Consider the following 18,649-nt stretch of genomic DNA (forward strand, 5'->3'; position numbering starts at 1 on the left):
GCGTCCACCCGTTCCCTCCCCGGTGCCGGCTGCCGCGGCCTGAGGGGCGGGCCTGGGGGCGGCGGCCGGGAGCTGCGCCGCGAGCCTCGGCCTCTCGCCTGCTCCGGACGGCGCCTCCCGGGAGGCCGAGCGCCGCGTCCCCGGCACCCGGCGGAGCGCATAGCGGGACGGGCCCTCGCTAAGGGGACAGCGCTCCGAGGTAGTTGGTCCCCTCGGGGTAGCCGTAGGTGTCAGGTGACCGACCCGGCGGCGGCCACGTGACTCCAGGGCACCCGGCAGGAGCATGGCGGCGCACAGGCAGCTGTCCCGCTTCTGGGAGTGGGGGAAGAACATCGTGTGCGTGGGGAGGAACTACGCGGACCACGCCAAGGAGATGCGCAGCCCGGTGCTGAGCGAGCCGGTGATCTTCCTGAAGCCCTCCACCGCCTACGCCCCCGAGGGCTCGCCCATCCTCATGCCCGCCTACACCCGCAACCTGCACCACGAGCTGGAGCTGGGCGTCGTGATGGGCAGGCGCGGCCGCGCCGTCCCCGAGGCCGCGGCCATGGATTACGTGGCCGGCTACGCACTGTGCCTGGACATGACCGCGAGAGACGTGCAGGATGAGTGCAAGAAGAAAGGGCTGCCCTGGACGCTGGCCAAGAGCTTCACGGCCTCGTGCCCAGTCAGCGCGTTCGTGCCCAAAGAGAAGATCCCTGACCCTCACAACCTGAAGCTCTGGCTCAAGGTCAACGGTGAACTCAGGCAAGAGGGTGAGACATCCTCCATGATTTTTTCCATCCCCTACATCATCAGCTATATTTCTAAGATAATAACCTTGGAAGAAGGAGATATTATCTTAACTGGGACGCCAAAGGGAGTTGGACCAGTTAAAGAAAACGATGAGATCCAGGCTGGCATACATGGGGTGGTCAGTATGACATTTAAGGTGGAAAGGCCAGAATATTGAGTCACTTCTTCACAAGTTTCAGGAGAGAAGGGTGCAAGACAGAAGCAAGCAAAGGTTATGGAATGTGACTATCTTTTAACAAGAAACCAATTCTAAAAAAATGATTTAATTAAATTACAGTGTCACAACTCACAGAAAATGGACCTTTCAAGAAAAATGTGATCTAGAAGGGCTGGGCCAGAAATGAAAATAGCCAAAATAAAAGAATTGCAATGCTTTCGAAGAGACTTTATCAAACCAAATGTTCAAAAGACTTAGTTTTCTTTTGTAAAACTTGACTGGATAAGAGTTTTCAGTGGGACATTCTAGACTGATCAGTAGTTCAAGACTTAAAAACTGCAAAGGAAACTGAAGAAGTCATGTTCCAGAGCAGTGTTTGCCAGGTTTTCTTGAACTTGATAATCATCAGAAGGCATTTGTAAAAATAAAACTTTCCAAATTACCGGCCCATCCCAGACCCACGGAATTAATTAATGGGATTAATCTCTAGGGAAGTTGTGTTTACAGAGCACTCCAAGTGATTCTTATCAGGAAAATGTGGAAAAACACTCCTCCACATAATCATAATAAGTTAATTTAAAATTTTCTTTAATAAGTGAACAGTGCAGACCTCACCTGTTTACTTAGGGTGTCTGCCCTGACCCATAAATTCTGAGTTCCAGGGATGATTTTTTGAAGTTAATTATTTTACAAATAAATGTGCTATCTTTTCTGTGGCCTACAAGTGTACTTTTTTCCCCCAATAGTGGTGAAGAGGGATACTTTCTGCTTGTGGGACTTCAGACCTTGGTCTTTGACCTTCGGCCTCCTGAGCATTGTGCCCTGTTAACAGAGTTAATAATCAGCACCCCTATCTCCCAACCAGAGATAAAGAGGAAGTTGAATAGCCTTGAACTGAGCTTTTGCTCTTACCTGCACCCTTCTCTGAAAAAATAGTTAGGCAAGATGCACTGCATGGATATCGAAATCCCCAGTGGAGTCCTGTAGGCCTAGGCAGGGGCTCCTGTTAGAGTACACAGAAATCACCTGCTGGCCCCTTGAAGAAAGCCTAGAACATTTAATTTAGTAATACTAGTAAATATTTATTGAGCACTTAGTACTGCTAGGCACAGTTTATTCTGCATTTCCATGTGTTTTAAAACCCACAACAAAGTTGTAAGGTTGATATTGTTACTATCATATCCATTACACAGAGGAAAATGTAGATTTAGAGGCTAGGAAACCCAGCTAAAGTTTCATGACAGCTGTCCCAAAACCAGAACCTGAAATCTTAACCATAATACAGATTGTATCTTGTAAGAAGATATATAAGAAAATTCAAACTTTTAGGTATAACTCCCATGTTTAAATTATAATTGACTATGAGGGAATGCCGTAATTTGATTTGTTAAATCTCATGCTATCTTAACTACTTTTATCTTTGAATACTTTTTTTCATTGCTTAACAATGAAAATTGGGATAAACAAAAAGAACAAAACACCCAGAATTTCATCTACCCAGAGACAGCCAAAGTTAAGCATTTGGTATACATTCTTCCAAATCTGTGGATATAATTATAATTTTTAAAATAGAACTTGCTTACACCATACAATTTGTTTTTTCACTGTATATATTTGGACTCTCTTTCTCCTTGTCGGCCAACACATTTCTGCAGTATGATTTTAATTGATTGCATGAGATTTTAAAGTCAGTCCTCCATTTTTGGATATTGAGATTGTCACTCATTATTTGCTAGTAGAATCAGCACATTTGCCATTATTTGCTTTGGCAAGGTTCCTGTAACTGGAAGAGTTGGGTCAAAGGGTGAGCTCACATTGAAAGTGTATTCTTAGCCTAGCTAGCAGGTACAAGGTTCAGCTGAGATACTTCTACCAAGTTAGCAGACTATTCAAGCAAGCTAAAGGTATAAGAGCATGTTCACACGTAGCCCTGATAGGTGGCACAAGCCAACACCCAAAGTATGGTGCCCATGGGGTCAGTGTTCACCATGTGGTGGAACAAGCTTTGTCACAAACATCTGCCATCAGCATTGCAGGTGTAGCATATAAAGTCTTTAGATGCATGGATCAAAAACTGAGAGCACTTCCTACAATCTCTGATATTGCTTCGCTATATTCAACAACTGTCAATGTTTGCTATGTATGTCTCTCCCTTCTCCACCCTCCACTCTTCTCCACACACACAATCTTTTTTTTTTTTTTTTTTTTTTTTTTTGAGACAGAGTCTCGCTTGTTGCTCAGGCTAGAGTCAGTGCCGTGGCGTCAGCCTAGCTCACAGCAACCTCAAACTCCTGGGCTCAAGCAATCCTTCTGCCTCAGCCTCCTGAGTAGCTGGGACTACAGGCATGCACCACCATGCCCGGCTAATATTTATATATATATATATATATATATATATATTAGTTGGCCAATTAATTTCTTTCTATTTATAGTAGAGACGGGGTCTTGCTCTTGCTCAGGCTGGTTTCGAACTCCTGACGTGGAGCAATCCGCCTGCCTCGGCCTCCCAGAGTGCTAGGATTACAGGCTTGAGCCACCGCACCCGGCCCACACACACAATCTTATTTTGAAAACCCATTGGGAAGGTAATTGCAGAAACACTGCCCTTTCAGCATGCATCTTCTAAGAATCAGGACATTCTCCTACATAGAAACATACAAGACCATTATCATACTTAGAAAAACCACTCCATAATATATTATGGAGTCCATACAGTCCATACAGAATATGGGGTTTGACGTGGGTTTTTCTATTGTGTTTTTTTAAACATATGTTCTTATACATTATGGACATCTTTCCAGGTCGGTGAATATAGGTGTACATAATCATCTTTAAGGGCTTTATCTTAGATCACATACCTCAGAAGCACAGCCTACAATGGGGGTTCTTGTTCAGGTCATCTATTAAAGAAATGTTCTTAGGAGAAGTGAGGTGAAGTGAGCAGAAAGGGCAGAGAGCAAACTCCAAGAAAAAAAGTGGGGGCAAGTGCCTGTAATCTTGGCACTCTGGAGGCCTAGGTGGGAGGATTGCTTGAGCTCAGGAGTTCAAGACCAGCCTGAGCAAAAGGGAGACGCCATCTCTACCCAAAATAGAAAAAATTAGCCAGGCATGGTGGCCACACCTGTAGTCCCAGCTACTCAGGAGGCTAACGCAGGAGGATCACTTGAGCCCAGGAGTTTGAGGTTGCTGTGAGCTCAGATGACACCACTGCACTCCAGCCTGGGTGACAGAGTGAAACCCTGTCTCAGAAAGAAAGTGGTCTTAGCTCCGGTCTGCTGGTGATCCCAAGAGGATGCTCTGGAGCACAGTCTGTCAGTGCCAGAATCTGCTTCCCCCACATCCCTCCCATAACCTCTCCACGTGATTCTCTGACCCTCAAAGAAGCTGAGGGACTTCAGCAAGTAAAGGGATCTGGGTGGGGCCTAACATCCCCTTACAGTCCCCACAGCTTTCAAGTGCTTTGCTATTAGAAACAATGATGCAAGGAACATCCTCTATATACTGCACATCATTTGGCACTTGTTTATGCCCTTAGGCCAGGTCTTAGAAATGAAATTGATTAGATAGTTTGCACTGTAAATTTTTGATACTTTTTGCCAAATTGTCCAGGAAAAAGAGTGTACTAATTTGTACTTGACAAGAGTGTTTAAGAATGCCTTTTTTCACACACTTTAGCCAACACTGGGCATCATGGCTACAATCATTTTAATATGCATTTCCTTAATAATAAAGCAGATATCGTTTCATGTTTATACTCGGGTTTTTTTTCAACAAAACTATTTGACATATCCTTGGTTAAATGTTGGTACAGTATCTTTATTTTCAGGTCAGTTTTATATTGCCTTTCAAGATACAAAATTCAACTATATTAAAACCTTCATATTTTTAAGAAAAGAGGAAAATAATTGTAAGTGTAATGATACACTAGAAAAAATTCAAAAACTAAAAGCAGAATAGAACTCATACAAAAAAATATTACCAAACATGGGGGCCAATAAAATTGCTAAACCCCAACACTTACAATAATTAGTACTGATCATAAGCTAAATGCATAAGTCTGAGCACTCACGAGAAGTTTGTATTGTTAGTCCCAGTTACAAAAGGGGAACCTCAAATGGAGCAGCTCAGAGCTGGGGGTCTGAGCCTACAGCCACAGAGCCTGCCCACACAGCCACCTTAATTCCACCTCCTCTAGTTTCACATCCCATCTGTAAAATGGGCAAAATAGCATTAGTTTGTATAAATCAGATAATATCAGTAAATATGTGTAATATTTATCAGTACAGTGTTTATTACAATGTCACATAAAAAGCACTCAATAGGCTGGGCACAGTGGCTCACACCTGTTATCCTAGCACTCTGGGAGGCCGAGGCAGGTGGATCTCTCAAGGTCAGGAGTTCAAAACCAGCCTGAGCAAGAGCAAGACCCTGTCTCTACTAAAAATAGAAAGAAATTAATTGGCTAACTAAAAATATCTAGAAAAAATTAGCCGGGCATGGTGGTGCATGCCTGTAGTCCCAGCTACTCAGAAGGCTGAGGCAGGAGGATCGCTTGAGCCCAGGAGTTTGAGGTTGCTGTGAGCTAGGCTGACACCATGGCACTCTAGCTCAGGCAACAGAGTGAGACTCTGTCTCAAAAGAAAAAAAGCACTCAATAATGTTTGCTATTAATATTACTGGAGCTACTTAATGTCTAGAAATTTATCCCAAGGAAATAATTTAAAATATGAACCTGATTTTTGACAAAGGCCCCATGAATATACATTTGGGAAAGGACAGTCTCTTTAATAAATGGTGCTGGGAAAACTGGACATCCACATGCAGAAGAATGAAACTGAATCCCTATCTTTTACCATATGCAAAAGCCAACTTAGAATACATTAAAAACTTACATGTAAGACCCAAAACTATAAAACTTCTAGAAGAAAACAGGGGAAATGCTCTGGACATTGGTCTGGGTAAACATTTTATGAATAAGAGCATAGGCAACAAGAACAAAAATAGACAAATGGGATCATACCAAATTAAAAATCTTCTGCACAGTAAAGGAAACTACCCATAGAGTGAAAAGATGACCTACAGAATGGGAGAAACTGTTTGCAGACTATATATCTGACAGGGGATTAATATTCAGAATAAACAAGGAACATGACTCAATGGGAAAAAAATCTATTAAAAATGGGCAAGTGATCTGAATAGACATTTCTCAAAAGATGATATATAAACGGCCAAAATATAAATGATAAAATGTTCAACATCACTAATCATTAGGGCAAATCAAAACCACAATGAGATCTCTCACCCCAGTTAGGATGGCTATTATCAAAAAGACAAAAAATTAACAGATGCGGGTGAGGATGTGGAAAGAAGAGAACTCTTTTACACACAGTTGGCAGGAATTTAAATCAGCATAGCCATTACAGAGAACAATATGGAGGCTCTTCAAAAAACTACAAATAGAACTGCTGTATGGTCCAGCAATCCCACTACTGGGTATATATCCAAAGGAAAGGAAATCAGTATATCAAAGAGATATATGCACCCCCATGTTCACTGCAGCACTATTCACAGTAGCCAACATATGGAATCAACAAATGAATAAAGAAAATATGGTATATGTATACAACAGGATACTAGTCAGCCATAAAAAGAATGAAATCCTGTCATTCATGCCAATATGGTTGAGCCTGAAGGACATTATGTTAAGTGAAATATGCCAGGAACAGAAAGATAAATACCACATGTTCTCACTCATGTGGAAGCTAAAAAAGTTGATCTCATAGAAGAGTAGAATAGTGGTTACTAGTATCTGTGAAGGGTAAGGGGAGATAGGGAGAGATTGATCAAAGGATACAAAATTACAGCTAGATAGAAGGAGTGAATTCTAGTGTCTCAGAAGTGTAGGATGACTATGGCTAAACAATACTTTATAACAGACTTTTGGATAGCTACAGGGAAGATTTTGGGTTTTTCTTTTTTTTTTTTGAGACAGAGTCTCACTCTGTTGCCCAGGCTAGTGTGAGTGCCGTGGCATCAGCCTAGCTCACAGCAACCTCAAACTCCTGGGCTCAAGCGATCCTCCTGCCTCAGCCTCCCAAGTAGCTGGGATTACAGGCATGTGCCACCATGCCCCGCTAATTTTTCTATATATATATTAGTTGGCCAATTAATTTCTTTCTATTTATAGTAGAGACGGGGTCTCGCTCTTGCTCAGCCTGGTTTCAAACTCCTGACCTCGAGCAATCTGCCCACCTCGGCCTCCCAGAGTGCTAGGATTACAGGTGTGAGCCACTGCGCCCGGCCTACAGGGAAGATTTTGAATGTTCCCAATACAAAGAGATAACAATTTTTTGAGGTAATGGATATGCTAATTACCCTGATTTGACCACTATACATTGTATGTATCAAAACATCACTATGTACACCATAAATATGTATACACCATATTAATACACCATATTAAGCCAGGTGCAGTGGTGTGTACCTGTAGTACCAGCTACTTGGGAGGCTGAGGCAGGAGGATTGCTTGGACCCAGGGAAGTCCAGCATGGTCAACATAACAAGATCCCATCTCTAAAAAAATAAAATATGTACCATTATTATATGTCAATTAAAAATAAAATTTTAAAAATATAGACAAAGATTTAGGAATATCTGTCATTTATAATAGCAAAAAAATGGGAAGCATCGTAAATGTCCAATGATACTGGATTGATTATATTCAATATCTTATACTCATATACTAATGAAATGTATGTGACCATTAAAATTATGTAGAATGTTTAATGATATAAAAATGTTTATTACAAATTAAGTGTGAAAGCCGATTATAGTGTAAACTGTTTGTAAATTACATGTTTTAACATAGGTGGATAGATGATAGAAAGGAAAAACATACAAAAACATGGGCTGCTGTACAGGCATGTTCACAGCAGCATCATTCACAATAGCCAAAAGGATGAAAAAACCTAAACATCATCAACAGATGAATAGATAAATAAAATGTGGTATAGCCATATAATGGAGTATTACTTGGCCATCAAAGCAACAGAGCACTGATACATGATGTAAAGTGGAGGAAACTCAAAAATGTTATGCTAAATAAAGAAGCCATACACAAAAGGACAAATGTTACATGATTCTACTTACATGAGGTACAGAGACAGACAATAGATTAGATGTTACCTGGGGATGAGGGGATGGGAGAATTGGGAGTTATTGCCTGATGAGTGTAGAGTGCCGGGTGGGATATGTATGTGTGTATATGTATATATATATACATACATACATACATATATATGTATATATGTATGTATGTACACACATATACATTAGCCAGGCATGGTGGTGCATGCCTGTAGTCCCAGCTACTCAGGAGGCTGAAGCAGCAGGATTTCTTGAGTCCAGGAGTCTGAGGTTGCTGTGAGCTAGGCTGACGCCATGGCACTCTAGCCCAGGCAACAGAGTGAGACTCTGTCTCAAAAAAAAAAAAAGTAGGATGGGAGATTATGGGTTTTCCTTTTTTGGTTATCTATTCTTATTTTTCTACAATCAGCATAAAACTTTATAATAAAAAAAATTAAAAAGCAGAAACCAGGCCAGGCGCTGTGGCTCACGCCTATAATCCTAGCACTCTGGGAGGCTGAAGCGGGAGGATTGCTAGAGGTCAGGAGTTTGAAACCAGCCTGAGCAAGAGCAAGACCCCGTCTCTACTATAAATAGAAAGAAATTAATTGGCCAACTAATATATATAGAAAAAATTAGCCAGGTATGGTGATGCATGCCTGTAGTCCCAGCTACTTGGGAGGCTGAGGCATTAGGATCACTTGAGCCTAGGAGTTTGAGGTTGCTGTGAGCTAGGCTGATGCCACAGCATTCGCTCTAGCCTGGGCAACAAAGCAAGACTCTGTCTCAAAAAAAAAAAAAAAAAAACCACCCCAGGATTCCTCAGGATGAGCAATGGATGGACAGAAATATATATGTCTCTGCCATGTGCAAAGTATTGAGCCAATAAACTCCCCAAGGCAGAATTAAGAGAGGAATATCTTATTGAAATGAACCATTAATATAAAATTAGGAAAGCTCATATAGTCACTAAACTATTTATATAAAGCAATAAAAACATATAGATCAAGTTACTAGGAAAAAAGCACCTGGAGAGTAGTAGGCAATGGTGACCTGGATGAGGGGTGTATATTTGTATTGATGTTGGGGGAGGGGATGCTAGTTCTTTTTTTTTTTTTTTTTGAGACAGAGTCTCACTTTGTTGCCCAGGAATAGAGTGAGTGCCGTGGCGTCAGCCTAGCTCACAGCAACCTCAAACTCCTGGGCTCAAGCAATCCTGCTACCTCAGCCTCCCAAGTAGCTGGTACTACAGGTATGCACCACCATGCCCAGCTAATTTTTTCTATGTATATATATTAGTTGGCCAATTAATTTCTTCCTATTTATAGTAGAGATGAGGTCTTGCTCTTGCTCAGGCTAGTTTCGAACTCCTGACCTCAAGCAACCCGCCCGCCTCGGCCTCCCAGAGTGCTAGGATTACAGGCGTGAGCCACCGCGCCCGGCCTGGGATGCTAGTTCTTAAAAAAAGAAATAAGCATCTGGCTAATCTAAAACTGAATTTCAGATTCCTGACCAATTTTTAGTCTTCATTTCGTAAATGTGCAAATTTAGCTTTCTGAAGCCCCTTTGATTCAGTGTGGCTTGACACCTGGCCCTGCAGATCCCCGTGTCATCCGATGAAATATGCAATTGGGCTGCACCTCCAGCTTTCACAGTTAAAATCCAGTGGACCGTGAGATAAGGTTGCCTTAGCAGTGAGCAGGTAATTCAGAGCCCTCTGCTGGCCAAGCTGCGGCTGGGGCAGAGCAGCTGCCTCTTTGCCTGCTGCGGGAGCGTGCGTGTTATGCAATCGAAGCTGGTGGCGGAGCAGCCAGAGCAGCGGAGGGCCATGGGCTGACGGGCCAGGCCCTAGTGCTTTCCGACCTGCTGCAGGAGGCCTGCACAGCAGCCCGACACAACCCTGGGCCGGTGTCTCCTGAGCTCCTGGAAGCAGGGCCCTGTTGGGGAAGGGGGGGCACTATACCAACAGTGGGTGCGAATCCAGCACAGCCACGCCACAGTCACTTCTCTCTGCCCCCTGCCTGACTCGTCACCACTCTTGACCCTTTCCACCCTGCCCACCCTCCTGTCCCCTTGCTTAACAAACCCACTTCTCCCCACGGAGAGCAGAAGGAAGCTCTTCGGCAGACCCATTTTGCACAGCTAGGTCAATTCCTTCCTTAACTTGTTTGTCACCACAATTTGGACACCCCCTCTGTGGCTGCACACAGTAAAAGCCAGAGAAAACATTACTGACAAGGTAAGTTTATGTCCCAACACCAGCTGTATAAGAGTTTCATATACTTACTTTTTCCCTTTTCCCCTCAATCCTGTGTGGTGGCAGATCCAACAAATGCTGGCCAAGCCTCCTGGGCTGTGGGTCAACACAGATCTAGTGGTGGGTCTTCACAGCAAGTGACTCAGAATGGCGTGGAGCTGAGAGAAACTGAGTTAAAATGGCACCTGTCTTAATGTCCGGTATAGGTTCCCCCTTCAAAGTTCCTGAGACTCAGGCACTGCCTAGGTATCCTTTGAAGTTGGTCTCCTCCCAGCTGATTCGGACTCGTCAGCATCAGCGCTGAGCCAGTGAGCCTCCACCAGCACTGGGTGGCTCCGTGTGAAGTAGGTGGGAAGCTCTGGGATACTCAAAGCAGCAGCATGTTGCCCAAGCCTTCTGCTGCTCCCACCCAGCCAGAGCGCCCCTCCCCGTGTCCTGTCAGATGACAAGCCACCACCAACTAGGAAAGTTTTCAGAGGTTCTACTCTTTTTCTAGGGAACCAAGATAAGGAGTAAAGTGGTTTAAGAAAAAGAAACCAAATCTGTGGGAAAGATTAAACGTGTTTATTAACTCATGTGCATGTTTTTCAACTCTGGAGACACATAGCAAAGCCAATAGAAAGGCCTTCTAAGAGGTGAGCTCAGGTAAGAGAGATGCTTTCAGCCTTGTCCCCAAACCAGCTCCAGGAGGAAACATAATAACAATTTATAGAAACATTTTCACTGTATTTAAACAAAATACAATTTTGACCATAATTTTCTAACTAATTTTCCATTTTAAAGGAAGTTAAAACTCCTACATTTTCCAGAGTCTAACATGATAGGCAGTTTTAAACATGTCCTTGTCCAGACAAGTTTCTGCTTGCCTCAATGGGATCTGCAAGCTTACAGGAGAGCACGCTAATTCTCAACCCACTCCTTGCTCTGTGTGATAAAACAAACTGCAGGGAAAAAAGAAAAAGACAGGTTATAAAAATCCCCTTGTATATAAAGTTGAAGCCAATAACCACAAGGAGAGAACTACAATGGAAGTTTTGTTTACAGATATTAACATAAATTTCAATTAAAGTTGTAAAACCATGGAAAGACTTCTAGTCTCACACAGCATACGGCAGAAAAATTATAGCTCTGGCTTCTGACAGTGATTATATAAAAAATTGTGTCATTTTTCATGACATTCCTCTCAGAGGAAAGTCGGGATTACAAATCCAACATGTAGGTAAAAATGGTTAACATGTGTTCAAACTACCAATTGTGATAGACTTTCACTTGCAACATGATGCAATCTGTTAGACTTCAGGGATGGGATGATGCAATTTATTAATAATATCCTTTTTTTACAATTGATAAAGCACTTTCACTAACATTTTATTTAATGTAGAGTGGAAGGCCATATCAACCACTTTAATTTGAAAGACTAAGAGGGGAAAAAAAATATACTACTATCATGAAAACTGTGTAAGACTTTGGGCAATAAAGATGACTGGGAGTCATTTCAGCGTAATGCACCAGTGGCCTGGCATTGATGAGGGCACCTTCAGAACTGTCTGATTCTTGAGGGGTCTGAACCTTGCATTGCACTGACTGAGCTGAACAGGTTACAGACCTGGAGTCTCCCATGGACTCATCAATATTTATAGGACCTTGGTTTGATGCCTCTTCATGACTAGGCCCTCGACTAAATCCAAACTTCACAAAACAAATCCCTTTATTGGATTCCGTCAAAAGGCTGCACTCAAGGATCCAGAAGGCCACATACTTATTAAGTGAAGAGCTATGCTATACAGGCCGGCAGGTGAAGGTGAAGATAGCCCAGTTCTGACTTTAAGACCCATTGCCTTGGCCGGGTTCGGTGGCTCACGCCTGTAATCCTAGCACTCTGGGAGGCCGAGGCGGGTGGATTGCTTGAGGTCAGGAGTTTGAAACCAGCCTGAGCAAGAGCGAGACCCCCGTCTCTACTATAAATAGAAAGAAATTAATTGGCCGACTAAAATATATAGAAAAAATCAGCCAGGCATGGTGGCATATGCCTGTAGTCCCAGCTACTCGGGAGGCTGAGGCAGCAGGATTGCTTGAGCCCAGGAGTTTGAGGTTGCTGTGAGCTAGGCTGACGCCATGGCACTCACTCTAGCCTGGGCAACAAAGCAAGACTCTGTCTCAAAAAAAAAAAAAAAAAAAAGACCCATTGCCTTGCTTTGGAATTAACATTAACGACTATTTTCCTGTTGCTCTATTTCTTTGATTTTATTTGCAGCTCCTTTATACTATATGGAAAAAATGGGTTATTTCCATTATTTCTAGGATAACCAAATCCTTCTTCACTTCTGGGAATTGGGCATTAGTAAAGATAATAAATCCCTAACGTATTAGGTCATATTCTAAATTTTTCTTATTGTTTGAATATATGGAATAACATAGTACTATAAAATACACTAACTTTTAAATAAATTTTGCTTCTTTCCAAAAGAAATTGCCACTTTAATGCTGTTTTCTGTTCATCCGTCATTGCAAGAAATTCATCTACCTGGTTAAAAAAAAATCAGACAAATATTTCTGAAGTACGCATACATAACCCATTCTGACAACAATATGAAATTGACACTTGCTCACTAGAAATGGACTTTTATCACAACAATTACAGCTCATTTTGATAGATAAGGTAAGACAGGCTATAAACTGACTCTCTTAAAGCCAATCAGGTAGCTCAGCGAGGAAAACACCCCACAATAAAGTGGAAACAGATTTTGGAAATAAAGTTTAATGGTAAATTTAATGAGCTGGCTTTAACAATAAAAAAAGTGCCTATCATCAAATGCACATGCTAATCTCTAAGTATCTGCTTCTGTTCTGTAGCTGTCCAAACGGAGAAAACTCACGATGACTTTATACAGCTGGTAGGTAAAATGTCACCAAACCCTCCTTCTGGCAGAGCTGCCTCATGACTGACTAACTTGTTTTACCCTCGTTCCCCTCGTTACTTGACTACATAAAAGGTCACATTTATTACTCCATTTGGGCTAAAGACCTCAGTCATTATTCATAATAGTAATTAGCTAGAATTTTAATATAAAATATGAACAGTTATTCATTAAAGCTATATGTGTTTAAATCAAGATTTTTTTCCAACACCTGTTTATTAATGAATTAACTTCAATCAAATGTTTACCAAAATAACCTATATTATATTTGGGGGGAAAAGCATCCAATTTGGAAATATTTCCAAACATTTCTTCCTTTTTGCTATTTACCGTGCAGCCCAATGTCTCCTCAGCAACACTTCCTGTGAGACTACAGGAGTAAAGGGTACCTGTGTGGTCAGTAAGGTCAATTAGCATGTCAAAGCTGAGAAACACAGATTTAAATTCCGAGAAATCTTTGTTGCAAGTTGTACACGAGTTAGATGCTTCATTTACAATATAACCACAGCTGGAACTGAAAAGAAACAAAAACAGTGATAGGATATAATGGCCCTAAGTGACAAATTTGATCTAGCAGAATTATCACTTAAAAGCCTAAGTCAGCGTGTAGAATACTTACTGAGTGCTCAATGCTGTGTGGGGTGCGAGATAGACCTAAGAAACAACACGATGTGTTTTCTACACAGTCATTCTCACGTCCAGCATTTGAGATCCAATTGAACCTGGGTACACAAGTCCTCTCCCTGTCCTTGCTCCTTCCTTTCACTGTACTGGGGCTCCTGCCCAGGTCCAAGCCCATCGCATTTCCCTGTATGGGCCTTCCTTTCCGGGACCCCAGCCCACATCCCTCTTCTCCTTGGAACATGGTTGCACAGTGTGCTCAGCACTGATCCATGTTCTGTCACAGCAAGTCCTTGTTATTCTTATCTCCCTAAGGCAGCTCTGAGGGCAGGAGGGTCTTGTGTCCCAAAAGGATGGGTTCAACAACTGCTCACTCAATGGTCCTGTACAGGGTCTTCTGTGCATATACAGAAAACCTTATAAGGCTGGTCAGGTTCATATCCCAAATTCTATTAATACTGCTAGTTACATATTCTCTCTGTAACTGGTAATTTCATGCAATTCCATATTTCTGAAGCAGGCCTTACTGTAGCAATTTTTAACAGAGAGACTAATTCAAATTTTCTCAAATAGAGCAAATTATCTGAAGATAGTGGTTTCTTGTCTAGCTACAGATCGCTTTTTTATTTGCTTGTTCATTTATTCACACACTCATCCAGTTATCCACTTAGCACCATATACTGGCAGCATGTGAAGTAATGAAACGAATTTGAAGCTATGTAAGATATACTTCCTGGCTTGCCAATAATTTATACACTGTTAGAAGATAAGAAAAATTAGCAAATATCTGTAATTCAGAGATAATTAAAATACAGATCACTTTTTTAGTAAATTTTAGATGCTTTTCCTCAGATATCAATATTAAATATGTATGAAAAATAAGGGAAAATATTTTTAATGTTTTTAAATTTTTGAAAAATACATTTTTTTTTTTTTTTTGAGACAGAGTCTTGCTTTGTTGCCCAGGCTAGAGTGAGTGCCGTGGTGTCAGCCTAGCTCACAGCAACCTCAAACTCCTAGGCTCAAGCAATCCTTCTGCCTCAGCCTCCCGAGTAGCTGGGACTACAGGCATGCGCCACCATGCCCGGCTAATTTTTTCTATATATATTAGTTGGCCAATTAATTTCTTTCTATTTATAATAGAGACGGGGTCTTGCTCTTGCTCAGGCTGGTTTTGAACTCCTGACCTCGAGCAATCCGCCCGCCTCAGCCTCCCAGAGTGCTAGGATTACAGGCGTGAGCCACCGTGCCCGGCTGAAAAATATTTTTCAAAAAATAAATATATATTTCTGTTTCTGGATACTCTCAAAAAATAAATAAATAAATAAATAAATAAATATATGCCCTACACAGCAGCCTCCACATTAGTTTTTCATCAACTTTAATACCACATCATGAAATGTTTTAAGAATCTAGAGGTCAATATCTTAACTGTGGTGGTAGCTATACAAACCTACAAATGTGATAGAGTGTACACACATGCACACAAGTGATTGCACGTAAATTTGAGGAAATCTAAGACCAGTGGACTGAATGAGTGTCAATATCCTGACTGTGATGTAGCACCACAGCTTGCAAATGATATCAATGGGGGCACTGGGCAGAGGATCCAAGAAATCTCTCTGTATTATTTCTTAAAACTCCATGTGCTCTGGAAGACCTAGGCGGGCGGATTGCTCCAGGTCAGGAGTTCGAAACCAGCCTGAGCAAGAGCAAGACCCCGTCTCTACTATAAATAGAAAGAAATTAATTGGCCAACTAATATATATAGAAAAAATTAGCCAGGCATGGTGGCGCATGCCTGTAGTCCCAGTTACTCGGGAGCTAGGCAGTAGGATCGCTTGAACCCAGGAGTTTGAGGTTGCTGTGAGTGAGGCTTACGCCATGGCACTCACTCTAGCCTGGGCAACAAAGTGAGACTCTGTCTCAAAAAAAAAAAAAAAAAAAAAAACTCCATGTGAAGCTGCAATTATTTCAATTACAAAAATCCACAGGAAGACTTTCGTAATACTATTTTGGACATTTTTTGCCAAGCACCTTTTGGCTAAAATTATTAAATCTACTGGGATTTACTTTCTATGCAAATAAATACTAACTTTGATCTAGAAGAGGTTAGAACTCATATGCATTTTGCTTTTGAAAAAACATTGTTTTTTTTAATAAATATATTCTCACCATGTTGTCCAGGCTGGACTTAAACTCCTGGGCTCAAGTAACCCTCCCACCTCAGCCTCCCAGTAGCTGGGACTACAGGCACATACCCACAAAGCCTGGCTTGAGTATGTATGTATGTATGTATGTGTGTATTTATTTATTTATTTTGAGACAGAGTCTCACCCTGTTGCCCAGGCTAGAGTACATCAGCCTAGCTCACAGCAACCTCAAATTCCTGGGGTCAAGCGATCCTCCTGCCTCAGCCTTCTGAGTAGCTGGGACTACAGGTATGTGCCACCATGCCCAGCTAAATTTTTCTATATATTTTTAGTTGGCCAATTTCTTTCTTCCTTCCTTCCTTCCTTCCTTCCTTCCTTCCTTCCTTCCTTCCTTTCCTTCCTTTCCTTCCTTTCCTTCCTTTCCTTCCTTTCCTTCCTTTCCTTCCTTTCCTTCCTTTCCTTCCTTTCCTTCCTTCCTTTCCTTCCTTTCCTTCCTTTCCTTCCTTTCTTTCTCTCTCTCTCTCTCTCTCTCTCTTTCTTTCTTTCTTTCTTTCTTTCTTTCTTTCTTTCTTTCTTTCTTTCTTTCTTTTCTTTCTTTCTTTCTTTCTCTTTTTATTAGAGACGGGGTCTCGCTCTTGCTCAGGCTGGTTTCGAACTCCTGACCTTGAGCATTCCACCCGCCTCGGCCTCCCAGAGTGCTAGAATTACAGGCATGAGCCACCTCGCCTGGCCGAGAATAATTTTTTTTAAATGCTGCCATTACATTGTTATAGGACATGGCAATCAAAATAGTTTTCTACTAAATTATAAGACAAATTTACCTTCCCAGTTAAAAGTTTCTGGCAGTATTACATCTTTATATTGCAGGATTGCAGAAATACAGATTATATCTTACTTTAAAAGGCAATTATAATCTTTGAATCTAAATAGTTTGCCTTAGAAACTTTTCAGTATGATTTATAAATTTCTCTCAAATATATAATCACTGTTATATCAAATAACAGCTTTAACTTCTATGGAGCTTAACATTTATTAATAATAGTTGTTTCTCACAAAAATGAATTTGCGGGGGGAAATGGGCATTTATTGAAACCTTAAAATCTGTACCCCCATAATATGCCGAAATAAAAAAAAATGAATTTGCTAAAAGTAACTTGGCTCCTTACCATCTATTTCGAACTACTTTTGTAGTTTCATCATCAATGTTCAGTGTAGAAATGTACGCATAAAGAATTCCATAGAAAGGATCAGCTTTTCCTTCATTCTTCAAAGCTTTTACCTTTAATTGTTCAATTGTATAGACATCAACTATTGTATTTACTAAAAATAAAAAGAAATATTACAGTGCTAGAAAAATGACAAAGGATTATATCCAAATAAAAAAGCTATAAGTTCAAATGAAAACATGTAGTAGCTTAAGTAGCAGAAAAGTTATTATATTTTCTAACTAAAACATTATGTGAATAGACATAAAATAAGCCAAAAATGAATGACAAATTTGTCTTCATTAAAATGAAAAATTTCTGGTCATCAAAAACTACCATTAAGAAAGTGAAAAGGCAAGCCATGGAGTGGGAGATGCTAGCAGTCTACAATGGGACAAAGAACTCATCCAGCTTTCCATCTGGCGGCAGCCATCAGGTAAGCCAAGATGGGTGCATACAAGTATATCCAGGAGCTGTGGAGGAAGCAGCAGTCTGATGGAATGCGCTTTCTTCTGAGGGTCCGCTGGTGGCAATACCGGCAGCTCTCTGTGCTCCACAGGGCTCCCCGCCCCACCCGATCGGATAAAGCAGGCAGACTGGGATACAAGGCCAAGCAAGGTTACGTCATATATAGGATTCATGTGCGCCGGGGTGGCCGCAAATGCCCAGTTCCTAAGGGTGCAACTTATGGCAAGCCTGTCCATCATGGTGTTAACCAGCTAAAGTTTGCTCGAAGCCTTCAGTCTGTTGCCGAGGAGCACGCTGGACGCCACTGTGGGCCTCTAAGAGTCCTGAATTCTTACTGGGTTGGTGAAGATTCCACATACAAATGTTTTGAGGTTATCCTCATTGACCCATTCCATAAAGCTATCAGAAGAAATCCTGATACCCAGTGGATCACGAAACCGGTCCACAAGCACAGGGAGATGCTGGGCTGACATCTGCAGGCCGCAAGAGCCATGGCCTTGGAAAGGGCCGTAAGTTCCACCGCACTATTGGTGGTTCTCGCCGTGCAGCTTGGAGAAGCGCAATACTCTCCAGCTCCATCCTTACCGCTAATAAGTAATGTTTGTAAAATTCATACCTAATAAACAATTTAGGATGGTCATATCTGCTTAAAGGTGTTATTTGTCTGTCAAACTAGTCTGCAGATTGTTTCATGAATGCTTTGTCAAATATGAAGTTAAAAGTGCAATAATGTTTGAAAACTATAAGTGATGGTGTATCTTGTTTCTAATAAGATAAGCTTTTTTTGTCTTTGCTTTATTTTATTAGGGAGTTTTATGTCGGTGTTTAAAACATGCTGTGTGGTATAATAGGTGTAAAATAAATTCTTTAAAAGAGGAGTGCTACAACTACCCTGTAGATTTGTTTGGTGCATGTGGTGAAACCTACAGCTTTACTGGGATGATGGCAATGCT

The 18,649-nt window shown here is 41.5% G+C and overlaps 2 protein-coding genes and 1 pseudogene across 3 annotated transcripts in view; 2 read left to right on the forward strand and 1 right to left on the reverse strand.

Annotated features, from left to right (window-relative positions):
* The first annotated feature begins 44 nt into the window (after positions 1-44).
* Positions 45-1,661, forward strand: FAHD1 (fumarylacetoacetate hydrolase domain containing 1). The gene has a single exon (XM_012743557.2). It carries the CDS (start codon positions 284-286, stop codon positions 947-949), a length of 666 nt encoding a protein of 221 aa, XP_012599011.1. The 5' UTR covers positions 45-283; the 3' UTR covers positions 950-1,661.
* A 9,254-nt stretch (positions 1,662-10,915) lies between these two features.
* MEIOB (meiosis specific with OB-fold) overlaps positions 10,916-18,649 on the reverse strand; it is a 29,169-nt gene continuing 21,435 nt past the window's right edge. Inside the window, exons 10-13 of one of the 2 annotated variants that reach the window (XM_012743500.2) lie at positions 17,190-17,343; positions 13,580-13,763; positions 12,769-12,855; positions 10,916-11,272 (exon numbers count right to left, since the gene is read on the reverse strand). In XM_012743500.2, the coding sequence (XP_012598954.1) occupies positions 11,162-11,272; positions 12,769-12,855; positions 13,580-13,763; positions 17,190-17,343 (536 nt within the window). In that variant the 3' untranslated portion in view covers positions 10,916-11,161. The remainder of the gene's footprint in view (positions 11,273-12,768; positions 12,856-13,579; positions 13,764-17,189; positions 17,344-18,649) is intronic. The other variant, XM_075994866.1, reaches the window with a different exon arrangement.
* On the forward strand, positions 17,653-18,325 carry LOC105859617 (large ribosomal subunit protein eL15-like; annotated as a pseudogene).

This window comes from Microcebus murinus, chromosome 19 (genome assembly GCF_040939455.1).
Source record: "Microcebus murinus isolate Inina chromosome 19, M.murinus_Inina_mat1.0, whole genome shotgun sequence".
NCBI classification, from domain to species: domain Eukaryota; kingdom Metazoa; phylum Chordata; class Mammalia; order Primates; family Cheirogaleidae; genus Microcebus; species Microcebus murinus.